The sequence below is a fragment of the Mytilus galloprovincialis genome, chromosome 2, assembly GCF_965363235.1.
Source record: "Mytilus galloprovincialis chromosome 2, xbMytGall1.hap1.1, whole genome shotgun sequence".
Taxonomy (NCBI): Eukaryota; Metazoa; Mollusca; class Bivalvia; order Mytilida; family Mytilidae; genus Mytilus; species Mytilus galloprovincialis.
In genome coordinates, this window is record NC_134839.1 from 111969995 (window position 1) to 111989300 (window position 19306).

The 19306-nt window shown below is 33.5% G+C and overlaps 1 protein-coding gene across 1 annotated transcript; it reads right to left on the minus strand.

Annotated features, from left to right (window-relative positions):
* Nucleotides 1–729: 729 nt before the first annotated feature.
* LOC143065395 (pyridoxine-5'-phosphate oxidase-like) lies at nt 730–18233 on the minus strand. Its single transcript, XM_076238942.1, has 6 exons — nt 17900–18233; nt 16529–16628; nt 10971–11024; nt 10001–10129; nt 7685–7761; nt 730–4967 (listed from the first exon to the last, which is right to left on the minus strand). Exons 1-6 carry the CDS (start codon nt 18163–18165, stop codon nt 4802–4804), a joined length of 792 nt encoding a protein of 263 aa, XP_076095057.1. The 5' UTR covers nt 18166–18233; the 3' UTR covers nt 730–4801.
* Nucleotides 18234–19306: the final 1073 nt, after the last annotated feature.

Here is a 19306-nt window from a genome sequence, read left to right on the forward strand (position 1 = left end):
TACTCCAAATATAGTTAACCAATTGCTTATAGTATCTGATAAATTGACAAAATTACAAAACATTATCATTAACCAATTAAACATGAAAAGTAGATAAATTCATACAAACCCTGCCAGACAGACATGTACACCTCAAAATTGTTCCACATAATTGCTGAGAAATAGAACAAACCTCAAAAACTCAAAATTGTCCAATGAACCTTGAAAATGAACCATGAAAATGAGGTCAAGGTCAGGTGAAACCTGCCAGACAGACATAACACCTCACAATTGTTTCATACACTTAAAAATAATTGATGTATTGCTTACAATATCTGAGAAATAGAATTACTGATAGAACCACAAAAACTAAAAACTAAAAATTGTCCAATGATCAACAAAAATGTGGTCAAGGTCAGATGAAGCCTGCTAAGGCTGCTAGACAAGCATGTTCCCCTGACAATCATTCAATTCATCAAATGTAGTGGCTTTATAGCTTAAAGTATCTGTGATATCAACCAAACAATAAACTAAATATTTTCCAATGAACCTAAAATTGAGGTCTAGGACAGATGAAACCTGTATGTTAAACAGTCACATGTTCACCTTACAATCATTCCATACACAAAATAAAGTTGACCTATTGCTTATTGTGATGTAAATTCAGAAATTATTGCAAGGTTTTATTAATGAAAATAGTGAGACTGGGTTAGTTTTGCAATAAATAGTAGTGGAATTTGGACATGCCAATTTTTTATTGAAGAAGTGGCCATCTTTTTTATTATCAATTCAAAACAACAGAATAATCAAATTTACATAACTTCGAATTCATTTAATTCAAAAGAGATCAACAGTGCAAAATCAATAAATAAGCTAAAACAGAATGGAAGACAAAAGATTGTTATATTACTAGGATTCAATCAGGATTTGTGGAGAACCTAACCTTAAAGTTGTATGACAACAGTATTGTAAATATGCCACTTTATCAAAATAATCAACAAATGTTTCGCAGAGCTTTTTATACAAACCTGCTTTATTCCTTTGAGAAAATGATTCAAATAAATACTACACTTCAAATAACAGTAGGAAAAAATAAATTCATGATTGCCTGCAATTGAAAAAAAGAAAACAACATATAAATAAATATAACATTGATTTAAATAAGAGTGCACACGCTGAAATGTCTCGCCTTCTTTACTGATCATTGATATTATATTGATGGTCCTAAATATAAAGCTTTATTTCAACTGTCACATAAACTCAACGTTAACCAAGAAAACTAAACATTGATCAATGAACCATGAAAATGAGATCTAGGTCAGATGAACCATGCCAGACAGACATGTACAGCTAACAATTCTTCCATACAACAAATATAGTTAACCTATTGCTTATAAATAAAGAAAAACAGATTAAAACACAAATACTTAACACTTACAATGAACCATGAAAATGAGGCCAAGGTCAAATAAAACCTGCGCGACTGACATTAGATCATAAAATATTTCTATACACCAAATATAGTTGACCTATTACATATAGTATTCGACAAAAAGACCAAAACTCAAAAACTTAACTTTGACCACTGAACCATGAAAATGAGTAAAGGTCAGATGACACCTGTCAGCTAGACATGTACACCTTACAATCATTCCATACACCAAATATAGTAGACCTATTGCATATAGTATAAGAAAAATAGACCAAAAAATAAGAACTTAACTATAACCACAGAACCATGAAAATGAGGTCAAGGTCGGATGACACCTGTCAGCTAGACATGTACACCTTACAATCATTCCATACACCAAATATAGTAGACCTATTGCATATAGTATAAGAAAAATAGACCAAAAAATAAGAACTTAACTATAACCACAGAACCATGAAAATGAGGTCAAGGTCGGATGACACCTGCCAGTTGGACATGTACACCTTACAGTCCTTCTATACACAGAATATACTAGACCTATTGCTTATAGTATTTGAGATATGGACTTGACCAACAAAACTTAACCTTGTTCACTGATCCATAAAATGAGGTAGAGGTCAAGTGAAAACTGTCTGACAGGCATGAGGACCTTGCAAGATACGCACATACCAAATATAGTTATCCTTTTACTTATAATAAGAGAGAATTTAACATTACAAAAAATTTGAACTTTTTTTTTCAAGTAGTCACTGAACCATGAAAATGAGGTCAAGGACATTGGACATGTGACTGATGGAAAGTTCGTAACACGAGGCATCTATATACAAAGTATGAAGCATCCAGGTCTTCCACCTTCTAAAATATATAGCTTTTAAGAAGTTAGCTAACGCCGCCACCGCCGGATCACTATCCCTTTGTCGAGCTTTCTGCAACAAAAGTTTAGGGACACTATCGTACTACAGATTCACCTGGCGTTGGTTTACTTTTGCTTGTAATTTATAAAATAATAATTAGTTAATCAGCCAGTGTGCTATTGTCACTATTGATTCAAGACAACAACAAAAAGTATATCTTGTATGTATTCTAAATTCATCAAAAGTTAGTAGTATATAATTGAAATGGTGTTTCCTACTTTCTGCATGTCATTTACACATCTATCATTTTATCATATACATTCAATTAAAAATTCTGCACCATCTTAAAAATCTAAATGCTGGATCAATAAAATCACTTATCTATGATATACCAAAATCACATTCTTTTTTCTAACTTTGTGAAAATGGTATTACAAATGAAACTTTTATTGGTACTATAAACTGGAAGGCTTCAAAAGGGAAATTTGTATTGGTACTATAAAACTAACTGGTTTAAAAAAATGAAACCTTTAATTGCACCATAAAAGTTAACAGTTTAAGAAATATAATTGATAGATTTATTCATTGTTACATACGATCAGACAGTTTTACCATCTATATAGGGAAATATTATACATAATCCAATGTCACATGTATTTCACATGAAAATAACTAACCATAGTCCATTACTACTACATGTAGTAGGTACTTAAAAAGTTACATGCAAATATACATGTATATATCAATTTCTATTACACAGTAATGATAAATAACATTTTTTAACCCAGATGCATCATTTTGAAACTAGGATTAGAAGAATAAAGCATGTGTGATGCATTAAACACTGCACAGTAATTGGTACATTTATTATACCAATTTAATCAACAAAATATTAAAGCTACAGAAATTAAATCATTTGCCGATTATTTATTTTTTTAAATATTCTCGTTAGATTTCAAATGCCAATCAGAATTATCTTTTGAATATAATTATAATAGACAACAATGTTGTCATTGGTCTTTGACGAAACAAATTATGTTGCTAAATTCAGAAGATTAGAATCATAAACCCATGGTTAAATTCATGTTTCATATATAAACAAAATACAGTATCTATGACTTAATGTAGGACTGTATAAATATTGACAGAAATCAAAATGCTAAACTTATGGAAATCAAAACTTAAAAATGCAATTGTTTACCTCAAACTCTTATGCATACAGCAATAATAAAAACATTGCAATAATTTCTGAATTTACAGTATAAGGAATCTGTTGGAATGTTTGTTTTTTTTAACATTTATATTATTGTTTAAATTCAATGAATCATGGTATTGTAATAAAAGTAGTTATTTTAAAAGTGTAAGAATAACATTTTTTGGTGACAAAAATTAATTTAAATTTATTCCTTTTTGCCTGTATGAACAAACTCTCTGATACAATTCTGTTTGATTTTTTTGGGGATTTTTTTTCTATGGGGAAAAGAAGTATCAAAATCCCAATTTTTGAAAAATGTTAGTATTGGGCCTTTCTAATCAATATAATCAATTAATTTAAATCAAAATTCTTATGCTATATTTTTTTTGCCAAATCAGTCTCTTAGGGGGGCTAATTTTTTTTTTTAATATTGGATTTCGCTATATTTTTCTATAAATAAACTTTATCTTATACTTAATAGAAAAAGAAAAATGGTGTCACCGTTAATTTATGCTCACATTCTGCCTTCGAAAGAAGCACACATTTTTGTAAAGGTACTTTTTTTCTGTTGAACTAATAGGAGAAATAGAGGTAATATCGAAATAAAAAAAGAACTTAATTACAGAAATCGCTCAAATTTTACAATAGCTAGTTTAGTACAGCTTATTTGACAATTATAATAAAAAATATAGGTCAACGATGAGTAACAAAAGATATTTCAATTTGAATGCCAAAAAATGTCATTTTTGCACCAAAGGAAGATAATTTGGAGCTTTTTTCAATGATATTCACATTTTAACAGTCATCTGGGGCCAACAGGAATTGATTTTTTTGAATGATTTTTGTACCATATGATAAAGTAACAGCTAATAAAGGTAACAAATAAAATTTGTAATGAAAAATAAATGTTTAATTTTTTTCTGAAATTTTTATACCCTCAAGCCTCCTTAATGCACCATCAACTTTAATGACAATAATTAAACTAATACTATGTACCACTACTAGGGGATGTTTAACGACCTTGACTGGCTATTATGCCCTCCCATGGTCGGTATGTGAAATTATAAAATACATAATTTAAAATCCTACCATCATCATAGTGTCACATGCTTTACTCTCAGCCATACTATCCTTATCAGCAGGATTTTATATTTATCATACTGATATGAAATCCTTTTTTTAAGCCTGGCCAAAACTAAAAACAATGTGTTTTAAAGGAACCATTTTGACTCTTAAAAGTTTGTTGACAATAACTATTAATTTCATAATTTCTAAAACTTCAAAACAAATTAAACATTTGAGATACATTGAGATAGAGAAAGCTGGTTACAAGTTCTTAACTTATGGTTCTAATCGCTCAAACACCCAACCATCTTCTCCTATATGGGTTAATTTTTCATCAACTTTTTCTCCAGTTGCTAGTCTTCTGAAACATATTCTGTCATGAAGTCTAGTTGTTTGTCCTTGCCAAAACTCAAACAGATCTGGAGTTACTAGGTATCCACCCCTGTAGAAATAATATATAAATTAACATCTATCTGATGTATTAATCTCCCATCCCTGTCTAAAACATTATTTAAACAACTATACTGAAAGTAATGCATGGCAATTCATAGTCCCCTACCAGTTTGAAAATTTATTGTACTGGAACATAATGCTAACTTGATCTATAAGAAATGGGTGTCTGACATAAATAACAAAATATATACTCCCGGTGTCTGTGAAGAGTCTATTTATACTGTTTACAAATCCAATGATCTTATAATTAATTTGGTATGGTAAAAACTGGCTTGACGATACTCAACTCTTTAATAAAAGCGAGGAGTCTATCGAAGAAACATTTAAAACTTTAAAACTATACGAAAATGCTTCGGGGGCTAAAATGAATATGGATAAGACTGTTGGCATGTATTTAGGCAAGTGGCGAAATAAAAAACCAAAATTTAACAAAATTAAATGGTCTAAGCGTCCTGTGAAAGCATTAGGGGTACTACATGGATACGGGGTGGACTTAGATCAAATTTGGTTAGAAAAAATAAATAAAATAAAAAGCTGTATGGAAGTTTGGAAATCAAGAGATCTCGCATTTACGGGAAAAGTCTTAATTATTAAATCCTTTGTACTGTCCGTCATTGGATACGAAATTGAAATGAGAGGTATCCCGGATATATACGAAAAACAAATAAATAATATTATATGGTCCTTTATATGGGATGGGAAAACAAACCAAGTCGCTAGAACAGTGTGCTGTTTACCGAAAGAAAAAGGGGGGATAGGAATGATAAACTTAAGGGACTTTATTAAATCAAAACAAGTGAAAAGTATGTACAGTATTGTCAACTCAAAAACACAAAAATGGAATGCAATAGGAAAATACTGGTTAACGTCACTAGACGAAAAATATGATACAGACTTTTTTATATGTTCTTGTTCGGACACTACATGTTTTAAGCAAATACAAATGTCCAAATATTATAAAGAACTTTTAATTTCCTGGACTGACTTACAGAAAATCCAAAAATCGGTCACGAAAGAGGACCTTTTAGAAGAAAATATTTTCGGCAATTGTAAATTGAAGTTCAAGGGACATGCATTATATTATGCAAATTTTGCCTCCAGTGGAATAAAAAAAATTAAAGATATATGGGACTTAAACAATAAATCCTTTAAAACATCCCTTGATATTTTTAACAGTCTTAAAGATAAAAGGAATTGGATTGCACAATATAGCCGCATTAAATCTTCGTTAACACCTCAACAAATTGACGTTTTAAAAACAGACTCTAGTATACATAGTCATTCTGATGGACCTATAAAAATAATAAATTCTTGTCAATTTATAAAAAATGGAGTTGTCGTTGATGCCAAAAAATTATGCCTTAAAGATATTAGATACTTTTATGAGAATAAAACAGCTCCAAATAGTCAGTTGAAGTGGAATTTACATTTTGGGAATGAACTACCATGGGATTACATTTGGGAAACTTTGAATAAGAATTTAGCTAACAGGAAAATTAAACAATTTCAATGGAAGTTACTACATAATATAATTTACACTGAAGAAAAGTTACAAAAAATGAATCGCTCAAACGGGAAGTGTCACTTTTGCAATGAAAAAGAATCACTATTTCATCTTTTTATTTATTGTAAACTGGTGGAAGACGTTTGGCGGGAAATTTTTGAGAAAATAAGGGAATTTTGTTCAAAATTAAATTTCCAAAAATTACAAAAATCGGAAACAAGTATAACTTTTGGGGTCATTAATGCAGATGCATCTTATACCCAAATTTTAGATACGGTGCTTTTAATCACGAAATGGGTTATCTGGAAAACTAGAAATATCGCAAAATATCAAAAGAAAGGGATAAGTAAATTGGTGATTTTAAATATGATAAAACATGAAATGCAATTTCTGCTCAAATATTTTAAACCGAATACAAAAATCGAAGCCTATTCTACTATGTGTGACATTTTTTGTATATAAATATATATTTTGCATTGTCAGGTCAGTTCAATGACCTCTTTGATACTGATTGAATAATAATATGTACACTGCTCGCAACTCCCTACATGTAATTTCTGTTGTGTATATATTCATGTATATCATCTAATTGTAACAAGACATGTTGTATCAACAGGTTCATATTATAAACAAATATTTACTCACCATATTTTTGATATTAATCCTTATTGGGAATCAAAATCATTAATCCATTTTTTTTATGAATGAACTACACATCCCTTTCACAAATCGCACGTGGTAAATGATCACTCGACCAGAAATTTAATGTAATCGAAATTAACATAACAAAAGACTTGATGTACGATAAAATTGAAACTGCTTAATAAATACAGGTAGCCTTTGTGAGAAATAAATGAAGATAAAAAACAAACTTTATTCAAATAATTATATATGGTGAGATGTATAGATATATAGATCGATATTGATTGCAGGTACATGTACATTTGTACAAGGATAGATAATATTTATAAAGGTTGATGTTAATAATTTATAGTGGGAGTTTTTTTCTCATTTGCTTTTTCCCGACAAATGAGACTGTAAAAATTGGGGCCCCCTTAGTTGCTTCCCTGGGCAACTGAGGGTTGATGTAACAGGTGATTGTTAATAAAATATGTTTAATATTAAAAAAAAAAAAAAAAACTGGCTTGAACATTGATATATAATCAGAAATGAGACTAAGGTATAATATCTGGGTAACTTACCAGCAGTCAGGTTTGGGTATTGTCTTATCTTCATCTTTATACGTTTCTGATAAGGATTTGAATCTATCACTTATTGTCTGCAAAACATTTATTCAAAATATTAATCATCAAAATATTGTTTACAATAGCATTCATTTACTCCAATTTTAGCTCAGCATATAACAAGATTACTACAGCATAGTGAAACATTCCCAGCACTATATAAATCAGGAGTCGATTTCACAAAAAAAAACTTGCGACGAAGATTGGTCCTAAGTCATGAACAAATCAGTATACTTATGATCAATGTTAGTCGTAAGTTTTTTTGTGAAATTGAGTCCAGGAATCACCTGCCATTTAGGTATGCTTTATAATATACTAGATTATGGAGTGTGTGTCCGATATTAAGAAAGGATATAATTATGATACTGTTGTCAAGTCATTAAAGATTGCATATTTTGGCGTTAATATTGAGTCACTGATAAGGTCTTTGCATCGGAACTAAACACATTTATTCTAAAAACAGTTATTGGCATGACACGGGTTATGTTCTTCTCATATATGTTATGATGGTATGATACTAAACCCCTAACGGGAAGGATTGTGTCTGATGTTCATATGATGAAATCATAATCTTTCAGTCAGTTTAATTGAAGTCTGGAGCTGGCATGTCAGTTAACTGCTAGTAGTCTGTTGTTATTTATGCATTATTGTCATTTTGTTTATTTTCTTTGGTTACATCTTCTGACATCAGACTCGGACTTCTCTTGAACTGAATTTTAATGTGCGTATTGTTATGCGTTTACTTTTCTACATTGGTTAGAGGTATAGGGGGAGGGTTGAGATCTCACAAACATGTTTAACCCCTCCGCATTTTTGCGCCTGTCCCAAGTCAGGAGCCTCTGGCCTTTGTTAGTCTTGTATTATTTTAATTTTAGTTTCTTGTGTACAATTTGGAAATTAGTATGACGTTCATTATCACTGGACTAGTATATATTTGTTTAGGGGCCAGCTGAGGGACGCCTCCGGGTGCGGGAATTTCTCGCTACATTGAAGACCTGTTGGTGACCCTCTGCTGTTATTTTTTATTTGGTCGGGTTGTTGTCTCTTTGACACATTCCCCATTTCCATTCTCAATTTTATGATAAACAAAATATGACAAAAGTCCATAACTACAAACAAAATGGTCAAATCAAAAAGATGGTACAATCTGGTGAATTGTACATGATAGCAAACAATCCTACCAAGTATGAGAACCTACTCTCATTTGGTCTCAGAGGTGAAACTCTGACAATACTCAAAAAAAAGGTCAGTCCCATAACTCCCGTTAAGGTGGCTCGGGCCTATTCGAAGTTTCTATCAGAAGTGTCGTATTTTTTGTTTTTATATTCTTTACAGAAAGTAAATCAAATTGGTCCAAAAAAAATAGGGGGTCACAGACCATTTAAGCTCAAAATTTTACTTTTAAACATTTTTACATTTTTCAATCAAATGATAGGGAAAATAGAGGTGTTGACATAATTCTATTGGAATATAAAAAAAAAACATTCTATGACACTTGGTCCAAAACTGTAATATAAAAAGCTGGAAATATAGCTACAAAGAATGGGCAAATAAAAAACATATAGGTCACCGATAAGGATAAAACATATTTTGCCTTAAAACCCAAATTTTGGCAGAAAAATGGTGAAAATGGGTTAAATGTCATTTTGAGCCTTTCACAGATACACATTATAATAAAAATATTCTTTTAGTCACATAACTACAATAATTTAACATTTCTAATCAATCAAAATATTTTTAAAATATAATATCGAACTTACGACACATACTTTTCATGTGCATTGTAATTCATGCGTGAAATTATGCGCAGTTGAATAGTCCGGATCCACCTTAATATGGTGGGATCAAAATGACAGTATAATATGATCAACTACTCAATACTTCAATAAATGGTAAAAAAAACCTTTACTTCATTTCAAAAACTAGTCAAATAAAAAAAAGTGCTAAGTATAAGTGCTTTCTGTCAAATGGTTATAAAGGAATTTCTTTCACAAGTTGTTGTTGTTACATTACTCCAACAAATAGTCAAAATACCATAACACCTGTAAAATTGGTCAAATAAAAATATTGGTACTATACATGTATGTTCAACTAAACATGATGGCAAACAATCCTTCCTAATACAAAATTCAGGTGCCATTGTTTCAATACCAAAATCTAATGGTTGAAGTCCATAATTCCTGTAAAATTTGGTTCATTCATGCATTGATCAGTCGTTAAAAGAAACTACCGTGTTTGCAAGTAAGATGAATAATATTTTGTTTTGTTATTTACCTTTCTGCTATCTACAATACTGCCCTGGTTACTACTTAAAGCACCAAGCTGACTTGGTCTTGGTCGGGAATTAAAATATTCTTCAGATTTTTCTTTAGACAATCTGGACACTGACCCTTCAACTCTTATCTGTAAAAAAAAAGTGTGAAAAATTAAACCTACAGGAGGATAAATTACACAATCGGAACTATCTTTGAATGTGTTGAAATTTATTAATATAAGAGTACTTGTCAATAATCAGTTAATAAAGGGACTGCAAGGTTTTTGTTATCACAACTTACATTCATTTTTATAATGCATATCTTCTTTAAGCAACATTATTGCAGTACTAATCATGCTCATAGAACTGTGAAAACCAGTTGATTCATTGTTACATTACAGCAATGTGATTATATATACACTGCATTGAGTGTGATACGATATTTATCCACTAGAGACAGTTAAATTCTTAAATATTTAAAATTTAACTGTCGAGAGTGGATAAATATCGTATTACACAAGATTTGGTGGTGGAATCTGTTTCTCTAATGATTTTCCAACAATTCGAAGGCAAACTTATTCCTTCTTTGCCACTGATCTGCAAAAAAATGTGGACTTTCTATGTGACGTCATCAGGCATAGTCGCCTTTTTTCAATGCCATCACAATAGGAAATTCAGAGGAAAACAAGAAAATTCGAAGTCAGAATTGGAATTTAACCAATGAGGAACTGAGATCAAAAGAACCACAAAATTTTTTTATACAATGGGTGCAGAAAATTGATGAAGAATTAGAGAAATATATATACACCTTCTTTACTAAAGGAGTGAACAGTTCAATTGACAAGAGACCCAAGAAGAACAAGATATATTTATATACATGTTTCCTTCTACAATTATTTAATACAAACTTCTGCAATAATTTCATGTAAATTTAAAATAATTCCATCAAACTCTGTAAACTTTGCTTTATATACAAATGCTTATACTTACACTTCTTTTCAATTGTTCCCAATAAAACATGCAAGAACATCTGGGGTTTTCTTCCTGAAACAAAATGTAACATTTAGACATGTACAAGTAGTTTCCATTTACAACAGCATTACAAAAATCTCTTGTTTGTATGTTAAAGCTTTCTTTAACTTAAACTTAAAACTTCATTTCTGTCTCAAGAAAATAAAAATGAAATACACAGATAAAAAGTTATGTGAATTGCAGTGTGGTAAGAAAAAGCATACCAGCTCTGACTAAGAATGTAGCAGAAAGACATACAAGCTCTGACTAAGACTGTAGCATTAAGACATACCAGCTCTGACTAAGAATGTAGCAGTAAGACATACCAGCTCTGACTAAGAATATAGGAGTAAGACATACAAGCTCTGACTATAAGAATTTAACAGTAAGACATACCAGCTCTGACTAAGACTATAGCAGTAAGACATACCAGCTCTGACTAAGAATGTAGCAGTAAGACATACCAGCTCTGACTAAGAATATAGGAGTAAGACATACAAGCTCTGACTAAGATTATAGCAGTAAGACATACCAGCTCTGACTAAGACTATTGCAGTCAGACATACCAGCTCTGACTATAAGAATTTAACAGTAAGACATACCAGCTCGGACTAAGACTATAGCAGTAAGACATACCAGCTCTGACTAATAAAGTAGCAGTAAGACATACCAGCTCTGACTAAGAATATAGCAGTAAGACATACAAGCTCTGACTAAGAATGTAGCAGTAAGACATACCAGCTCTGACTAAGACTATTGCAGTCAGACATACCAGCTCTGACTATAAGAATTTAACAGTAAGACATACCAGCTCTGACTAAGACTATAGCAGTAAGACATGCCAGCTCTGACTAAGACTATAGCAGTAAGACATACCAGCTCTGACTATAAGAATTTAACAGTAAGACATACCAGCTCTGACTAAGAATATAGCAGTAAGACATACCAGCTCTGACTAAGACTATAGCAGTAAGACATACCAGCTCTGACTAAGACTATAGGAGTAAGACATGTCAGCTCTGACTATAAGAATTTAACAGTAAGACATACCAGCTCTGACTAAGACTATAGCAGTAAGACATACCAGCTCTAACTAAGAATGTAACAGTTAGACATACCAGCTCTGACTAAGAGTGTAGCAGCAAAACATACCAGCTCTGACTAAGAATGTAACAGTAAGACATACCAGCTCTGACTAAGAGTGTAGCAGTAATACACACAAGCTCTGACTAAGAATGTAGCAGTAATACATTTAAGCTCTGACTAAGAGTGTAACAGTAAGACAAACCAGCTCTGACTAAGACTATAGCAGTAAGACATACCAGCTCTGACTAAGAGTGTAGCAGTAAAACATACCAGCTCTGACTAAGAATGTAACAGTAAGACATACCAGCTCTGACTAAGAGTGTAGCAGTAATATACACAAGCTCTGAGTAGGAATGTAGCAGTAATACATACAGGTTCAGACTAAGAGTGTTACAGTAAGACAAACCAGCTCTGAATAAGAGTGTAGCAGTAAGACATACCAGCTCTGACTAAGAATGTAGCAGTAAAACATACCAGCTCTGACTAAGAGTGTAGCAGTAATACACACAAGCTCTGACTAAGAATGTAGCAGTAATACATACAAGCTCTGACTAAGAGTGTAACTGTAAGACATACCAGCTCTGACTAAGAGTGTAGGAGTAAGACATACCAGCTCTGACTAGGAGTGTAGCAGTAATACATACAAGCTCTGACTAAGAATGTAGCAGTAAAACATACAAGCTCTGACTAAAAGTGTTAGTGTAAGACATACCAGCTCTGACTAAGAGTGTAGCAGTAAGATATACCAGCATTGACTAAGAGTGTAGCAGTAAGACATACCAAATCTGACTAAGAGTGTAGCAGTAAGACATACCAGCTCTGACTAAGAGTGTAGCAGTAAGACATACCAGCTCTGACTAAGAATGTAGCAGTAGGACATACCAGCTCTGACTAAGACTATTGCAGTAAGACATACCAGCTCTGACTAAGATTATAGCAGTAAGACATGCCAGCTCTGACTAAGAGTGTAGCAGTAAGACATACCAGCTCTGACTAAGAAAGTAGCAGTAAGACATACAAACTCTGACTAAGAAAATAGCAGTAAGACATACAAGCTCTGACTAAGAATATAGCAGTAAGACATACCAGCTCTGACTAAGAATATAGCAGTTAGACATACCAGCTCTGACTAAGACTATAGCAGTAAGACATACCAGCTCTGACTAAGACTATAGGAGTAAGACATGCCAGCTCTGACTATAAGAATTTAACAGTAAGACATACCAGCTCTGACTAAGACTATAGCAGTAAGACAAACCAGCTTTGACTATGAATGTAACAGTTAGACATACCAGCTCTGACTAAGAGTGTAACAGTTAGACATACCAGCTCTGACTAAGAATGTAACAGTAAGACATACCAGCTCTGACTAAGAGTGTTACAGTAAGACAAACCAGCTCTAAGAGTGTAGCAGTAATACACACAAGCTCTGACTAAGAATGTAGCAGTAATACATACAGGTTCAGACTAAGAGTGTTACAGTAAGACAAACCAGCTCTGAATAAGAGTGTAGCAGTAAGACATACCAGCTCTGACTAAGAATGTAGCAGTAAAACATACTAGCTCTGACTAAAAATGTAACAGTAAGACATACCAGCTTTGACTTAAAGTGTTAGTGTAAGACATACCAGCTCTGACTAAGAATATAGCAGTAAGACATAACACCTCTGACTTAGAATATAGAAGTAAGACATACCAGCTCTGACTAATAAAGTAGCAGTAAGATAACAAACTCTGACTAAGAATATAGCAGTAAGACATACAAGCTCTGACTAAGAATATAGCAGTAAGACATACCAGCTCTGACTAAGAATATAGCAGTAAGACATACCAGCTCTGACTAAGACTATAGCAGTAAGACATACCAGCTCCGACTAAGACTATAGGAGTAAGACATGCCAGTTCTGACTATAAGGATTTAACAGTAAGACATACCAGCTCTGACTAAGAATGTAGTAGTAAGACATACCAGCTCTGACTTATAATGTAGCAGTAATACATACATTTGTACCAGCTCTGACTAAGAGTGTAGCAGTAAGATATACCAGCATTGAATAAGAATGTAGCAGTAAGACATACCAGCTCTGACTAAGAATGTAGCAGTAAGACATACCAGCTCTGACTAAGAATGTAACAGTTAGACATACCAATTCTGACTAAGAGTGTAGCAGTAATACACACAAGCTCTGACTAAGAATGTAGCAGTAATACACACAAGCTCTGACTAAGACTATAGGAGTAAGACATGCCAGCTCTGACTATAAGGATTTAACAGTTAGACATACCAGCTCTGACTAAGAATGTAGTAGTAAGACATACCAGCTCTGACTTATAATGTAGCAGTAAGACATACATGTGTACCAGCTCTGACTAAGAGTGTAGCAGTAAGACATACCAGCTCTGACTAAGACTATAGGAGTAAGACATGCCAGCTCTGACTATAAGGATTTAACAGTAAGACATACCAGCTCTGACTAAGAATGTAGTAGTAAGACATACCAGCTCTGACTTATAATGTAGCAGTAATACATACATTTGTACCAGCTCTGACTAAGAGTGTAGCAGTAAGATATACCAGCATTGACTTAGATTGTAGCAGTTAGACATACCAGCTCTGACTAAGAATGTAGCAGTAAGACATACCAGCTCTGACTAAGAATGTAACAGTTAGACATACCAGCTCTGACTAAGAGTGTAGCAGTAAAACATACCAGCTCTGACTAAGAGTGTAGCAGTAATACACACAAGCTCTGACTAAGAATGTAGCAGTAATACATTTAAGCTCTGACTAAGAGTGTAACAGTAAGACAAACCAGCTCTGACTAAGAATGTAGCAGTAAGACAAACCAGCTCTGACTAAGAATATAGGAGTAAGACAAACCAGCTCTGACTAAGAATGTAACAGTTAGACATACCAGCTCTGACTAAGAGTGTAGCAGAAATACACACAAGCTCTGACTAAGAATGTAGCAGTAATACATTTAAGCTCTGACTAAGAGTGTAACAGTAAGACAAACCAGCTCTGGATAAGAATGTAGCAGTAATACATACCAGCTCTGACTAAGAGTGTAGCAGTAAGACATACCAGCTCTGACTAAGAATGTAACAGAAAGACATACCAGCTCTGACTAAGAGTGTAGCAGTAATACACACAAGCTCTGACTAAGAATGTAGCAGTAAAACATACAAGTTCTGACTAAGAGTGTTACAGTAAGACAAACCAGCTCTGACTAAGAGTGTAGCAGTAAGACATACCAGCTCTGACTAAGAATGTAGCAGTAAAACATACCAGCTCTGACTTAGAGTGCAGCAGTAATACACACAAGCTCTGACTAAGAATGTAGCAATAATACATACAAGCTCTGACTAAGAGTGTAACTGTAAGACATACCAGCTCTGACTAAGAGTGTAGGAGTAATACATACCAGCTCTGACTAGGAGTGTAGCAGTAATACATACAAGCTCTGACTAAGAATGTAGCAGTAAAACATACAAGCTCTGACTAAGAGTGTTAGTGTAAGACATACCAGCTCTGACTAAGAGTGTAGCAGTAAGACATACCAGCTCTGACTAAGAATGTTGCAGTAAGACATACCAGCTCTGACTAAGAGTGTAGCAGTAAGACATACCAGCTCTGAATAAGAATGTTGCAGTAAGACATACCAGCTCTGACTAAGAGTGTAGCAGTAAGACATACCAGATCTGACTAAGAGTGTAGCAGTAAGACATACCAGCTCTGACTAAGAATGTAGCAGTAAGACATACCAGCTCTGACTAAGAGTGTAGCAGTAAGACATACCAGATCTGACTAAGAGTGTAGCAGTAAGACATACCAGCTCTGACTAAGAATGTAGCAGTAAGACATACCAGCTCTGACTAAGAATATAGCAGTAAGACATACCAGCTCTGACTAAGAGTGTAGCAGTAAGACATACAAACTCTGACTAAGAATATAGCAGTAAGACATACCAGCTCTGACTAAGAATATAGCAGTAAGACATACAAGCTCTGACTATAAGAATTTAACAGTAAGACATACCAGCTCTGACTAAGAATATAGCAGTAAGACATACCAGCTTCGACTAAGACTATACCAGTAAGACATACCAGCTCTGACTAAGACTATAGGAGTAAGACATGCCAGCTCTGACTATAAGAATTTAACAGTAAGACATACCAGCTCTGACTAAGAATGTAGTAGTAAGACATACCAGCTCTGACTTATAATGTAGCAGTAATACATACATTTGTACCAGCTCTGACTAAGAGTGTAGCAGTAAGACATACCAGCTCTGACTAAGAATGTAGTAGTAAGACATACATGTACCAGCTCTGACTAAGACTAAAGCATATGCGTGCAGTAAGACATACTAGCTCTGACTAAGACTATAGCAGTAAGACATATATTTTCTAGCTCTGAATAAGAGTGTAGCACTAGCAGTGAGACATACCAGCTCTGTAGCTTTTCTACTGTTGTAGTTAGTATAAAATACAATTCCATTCTTGTCAAAGCCTTTCATAAGTACCATTCTGACTGATGGACTACCATTTCTGCAAAATACAATTATAAGTAAACACCTTATCCAGATGGTGACTAATATACACTAAAAAAATGCTGATATATATTGAGTCTATGCATGGAAAAGTTTTATTTTAGTAGGCTGTGAATCAAATTGAAGAAATTGAATCAAATCAATAAACAAGGATGTGAAAACTAATGACTGAAATTTTGACGTCATATACATGTAAATACAAAATGCCACAATGGAAAAGGGATTGTTGAATGATGGTAATAGCTCAAGCAGGACAGATCCTCGAGTCAGCCATGAATAGCTATAAGGTGAATAGTGCCTCTAACCATAATTTGTGTATTAGTGAGGTGACACTACCAAAATTCAATCTTGAACTGTGTTTTGTGGTAATAAGTATTGTGTATAAGTGTCATAACATTTGGTTGAGGCAAACTTAAGTTAGAAAACGGAAACCAAGTTAGGGATAAATGGACATACAGATGGACCTACTTAGTACTAACAAAGCCAAAGGGAGGTACAGACAGACGAATGTAGGACAGAAAGTCACAGGACAAAAAGTCACAGACAAAAAGTCACGGACAAAAAGTCACAGGACAAAAAGTCACAATTCAGTTTTTAGAGTATTTTTCTTTAAACAAGAAAAAATAGTTTTAAACACAAAGTTTTTGTTTTTTTCTTGAACTCTTATATATAAAGCAACTTTGTAATTAAAATTTATTCAATAAATATCAATGATGAACAAATAATTGTTCTGAAAACAAAATGTCAAAGTGACTTTGTACTTAAATGGCTTCATGGTGCCAAGAAATGTCCCCTTTGCATGATAAAAATTTGATAACTTTTCATTTAACAAAGCTTATGATCAATGTCCTACACTGAAAAATAAATAGATGTAATAAAAAGAAAATATTTCAAGATCTTTCTCTTATATATTCAAACAATTGTCAAAAAAATAATTGTGACTTTTTGTCCTGTGACTTTTCGTCCTATCAAATTTGTGACTTTATGTCCTGTGACTTTTTGTCCTGTGACTTTCTGTCCGTTTACCCAGACAGACAAGGGTACTATACACCTTATCGTCATTAGCCTTATCAGCCGGCCGACCTGGCCGCTTGAACTTTTGACGCATACAACAATCACTTTTCCATTGTGGCGTCAGATATTTTGTTTTATGACGTCAGAATTTTACGTGAACCTGTGTGATATCCAGTAATGGCGGACAAATAGCGATAAGGTGTATTGCACCCTCCACTACGTCAAGCCGAAGTGCATAAATAAATTCATGTTTACTTTGTTGCTGTTGCCAGTGCCATTGCATTTGCTTCTTCAATATTTGGTTCCAATTTGGCTTCCTCAAACCAGTTCTTAAATTGTAGAAATGGTTCTCTGGAAACAAGGTCGTCAACATCAAAAGCATCCCTATGAGTTCGATATGGAGCACGCATGTCTGAGACACCACTAACCTCTGCCATTGTGCGAGAAAGATAAATAAGCGGATTTGTAAAGTGAGTTAGAAGAATTTGTGGAGATATACCCCTAAACAACGCCAGTTTCATCCAGTTTAGAACGTTACGAAATCATCTGTCAAAGTTGAAGAGAGTAACTTCCCTTGTGAATTTTATTATAAAATATGGGGTCAAGTCAGGGAATAAATTGAACAATAATCCGAACTTCTATTCGAGTTTAAATTTTTTGGCATACTCTGATATATCTGGATTTGCGTAATTACACCTTCTTTTTTTTAGAGCATTTAATTTTTCCTTAAAAAAAATGGAATAAAACATTATGTAGCTATTTTAGTTTGACAGTATAATTGACAAGTTAACTAATAGTGTTTGGCGAAAGGTGCTTTATTATAATAATGAGGGCCCTCATGGGGTTTTTGATTATGTGATTACTTGGCCGTTTTTTTAATGATTATTTGATTATTAAGCCAAATATTTCATGATTATTTGATTACCTAGGACTGTATTTTTAGTTTATGATTATTTGATTACTAAAGATAAGCAAATATTTAATGATTATGTGATTATATTGGCAAAAAAATGGTGATTATGTGATTACTAGGACCCCCCCATGAAGGGCCTCAATAATGCAATAGATCTAATATACAATTATACCAAACATGGTATCAATAAGCAACAATGAACAAGTGTGAATATGAAGCACCTTAACCCAATCTGGGTAAGATTAAAGAAGGAAAAAAAAAAACACTTTTGCCGTGTCCCTTTTTACCACAATATGTACAAACTTCATTTTTGTCCCTCACGGCTGTCTGTTTTGCCTTTTTATAAGAGCTGCTAGCTGCTTGAACTGTTTGAGAATCGAGTAATCTAGATGCAGAACGTTTCCCTGAATCTTTTGCATCAACGAATTGAGTGACTTCTTCAAGGGTCATGTCTTGGTTTTTGTCACCGAGGAGATCTAGTTGGATTTCTGGATCGGAAATACTTCGTGCAAGAACGTCCCGAATAATGGTGTCTGTATAGTTCACATCTGTGTTACAAGTAGGGCACTGTATGAAGAATTTGCAAACACCGGCTTGTCCTCGCAAACGTGCACAAAAGCTACGCACTGGTTCGTCACGGTCTTGGCGCATATTATGAAGTGTGACTCTGGCCACCATCGTATTTTCTTCACGAACAGCAAGTTTCTTGATTGCGGCTAACACTTCTTGTACAGGTTTGTTCGTTAGAC

Bases quoted from the DNA above. Each gene is read 5' to 3' on its own strand.
- LOC143065395 (XM_076238942.1), bottom strand. From the start codon at position 18,165: ATGAAACTGGCGTTGTTTAGGGGTATATCTCCACAAATTCTTCTAACT. The intron at 16,629-17,899 runs GTAAACATGAAT...TGTATTTTGCAG, and splicing joins GCACTGGCAACAGCAACAAA to AAATGGTAGTCCATCAGTCA. The intron at 7,762-10,000 runs GTAAATAACAAA...AATGTTTTGCAG, and splicing joins GTATTGTAGATAGCAGAAAG to ACAATAAGTGATAGATTCAA.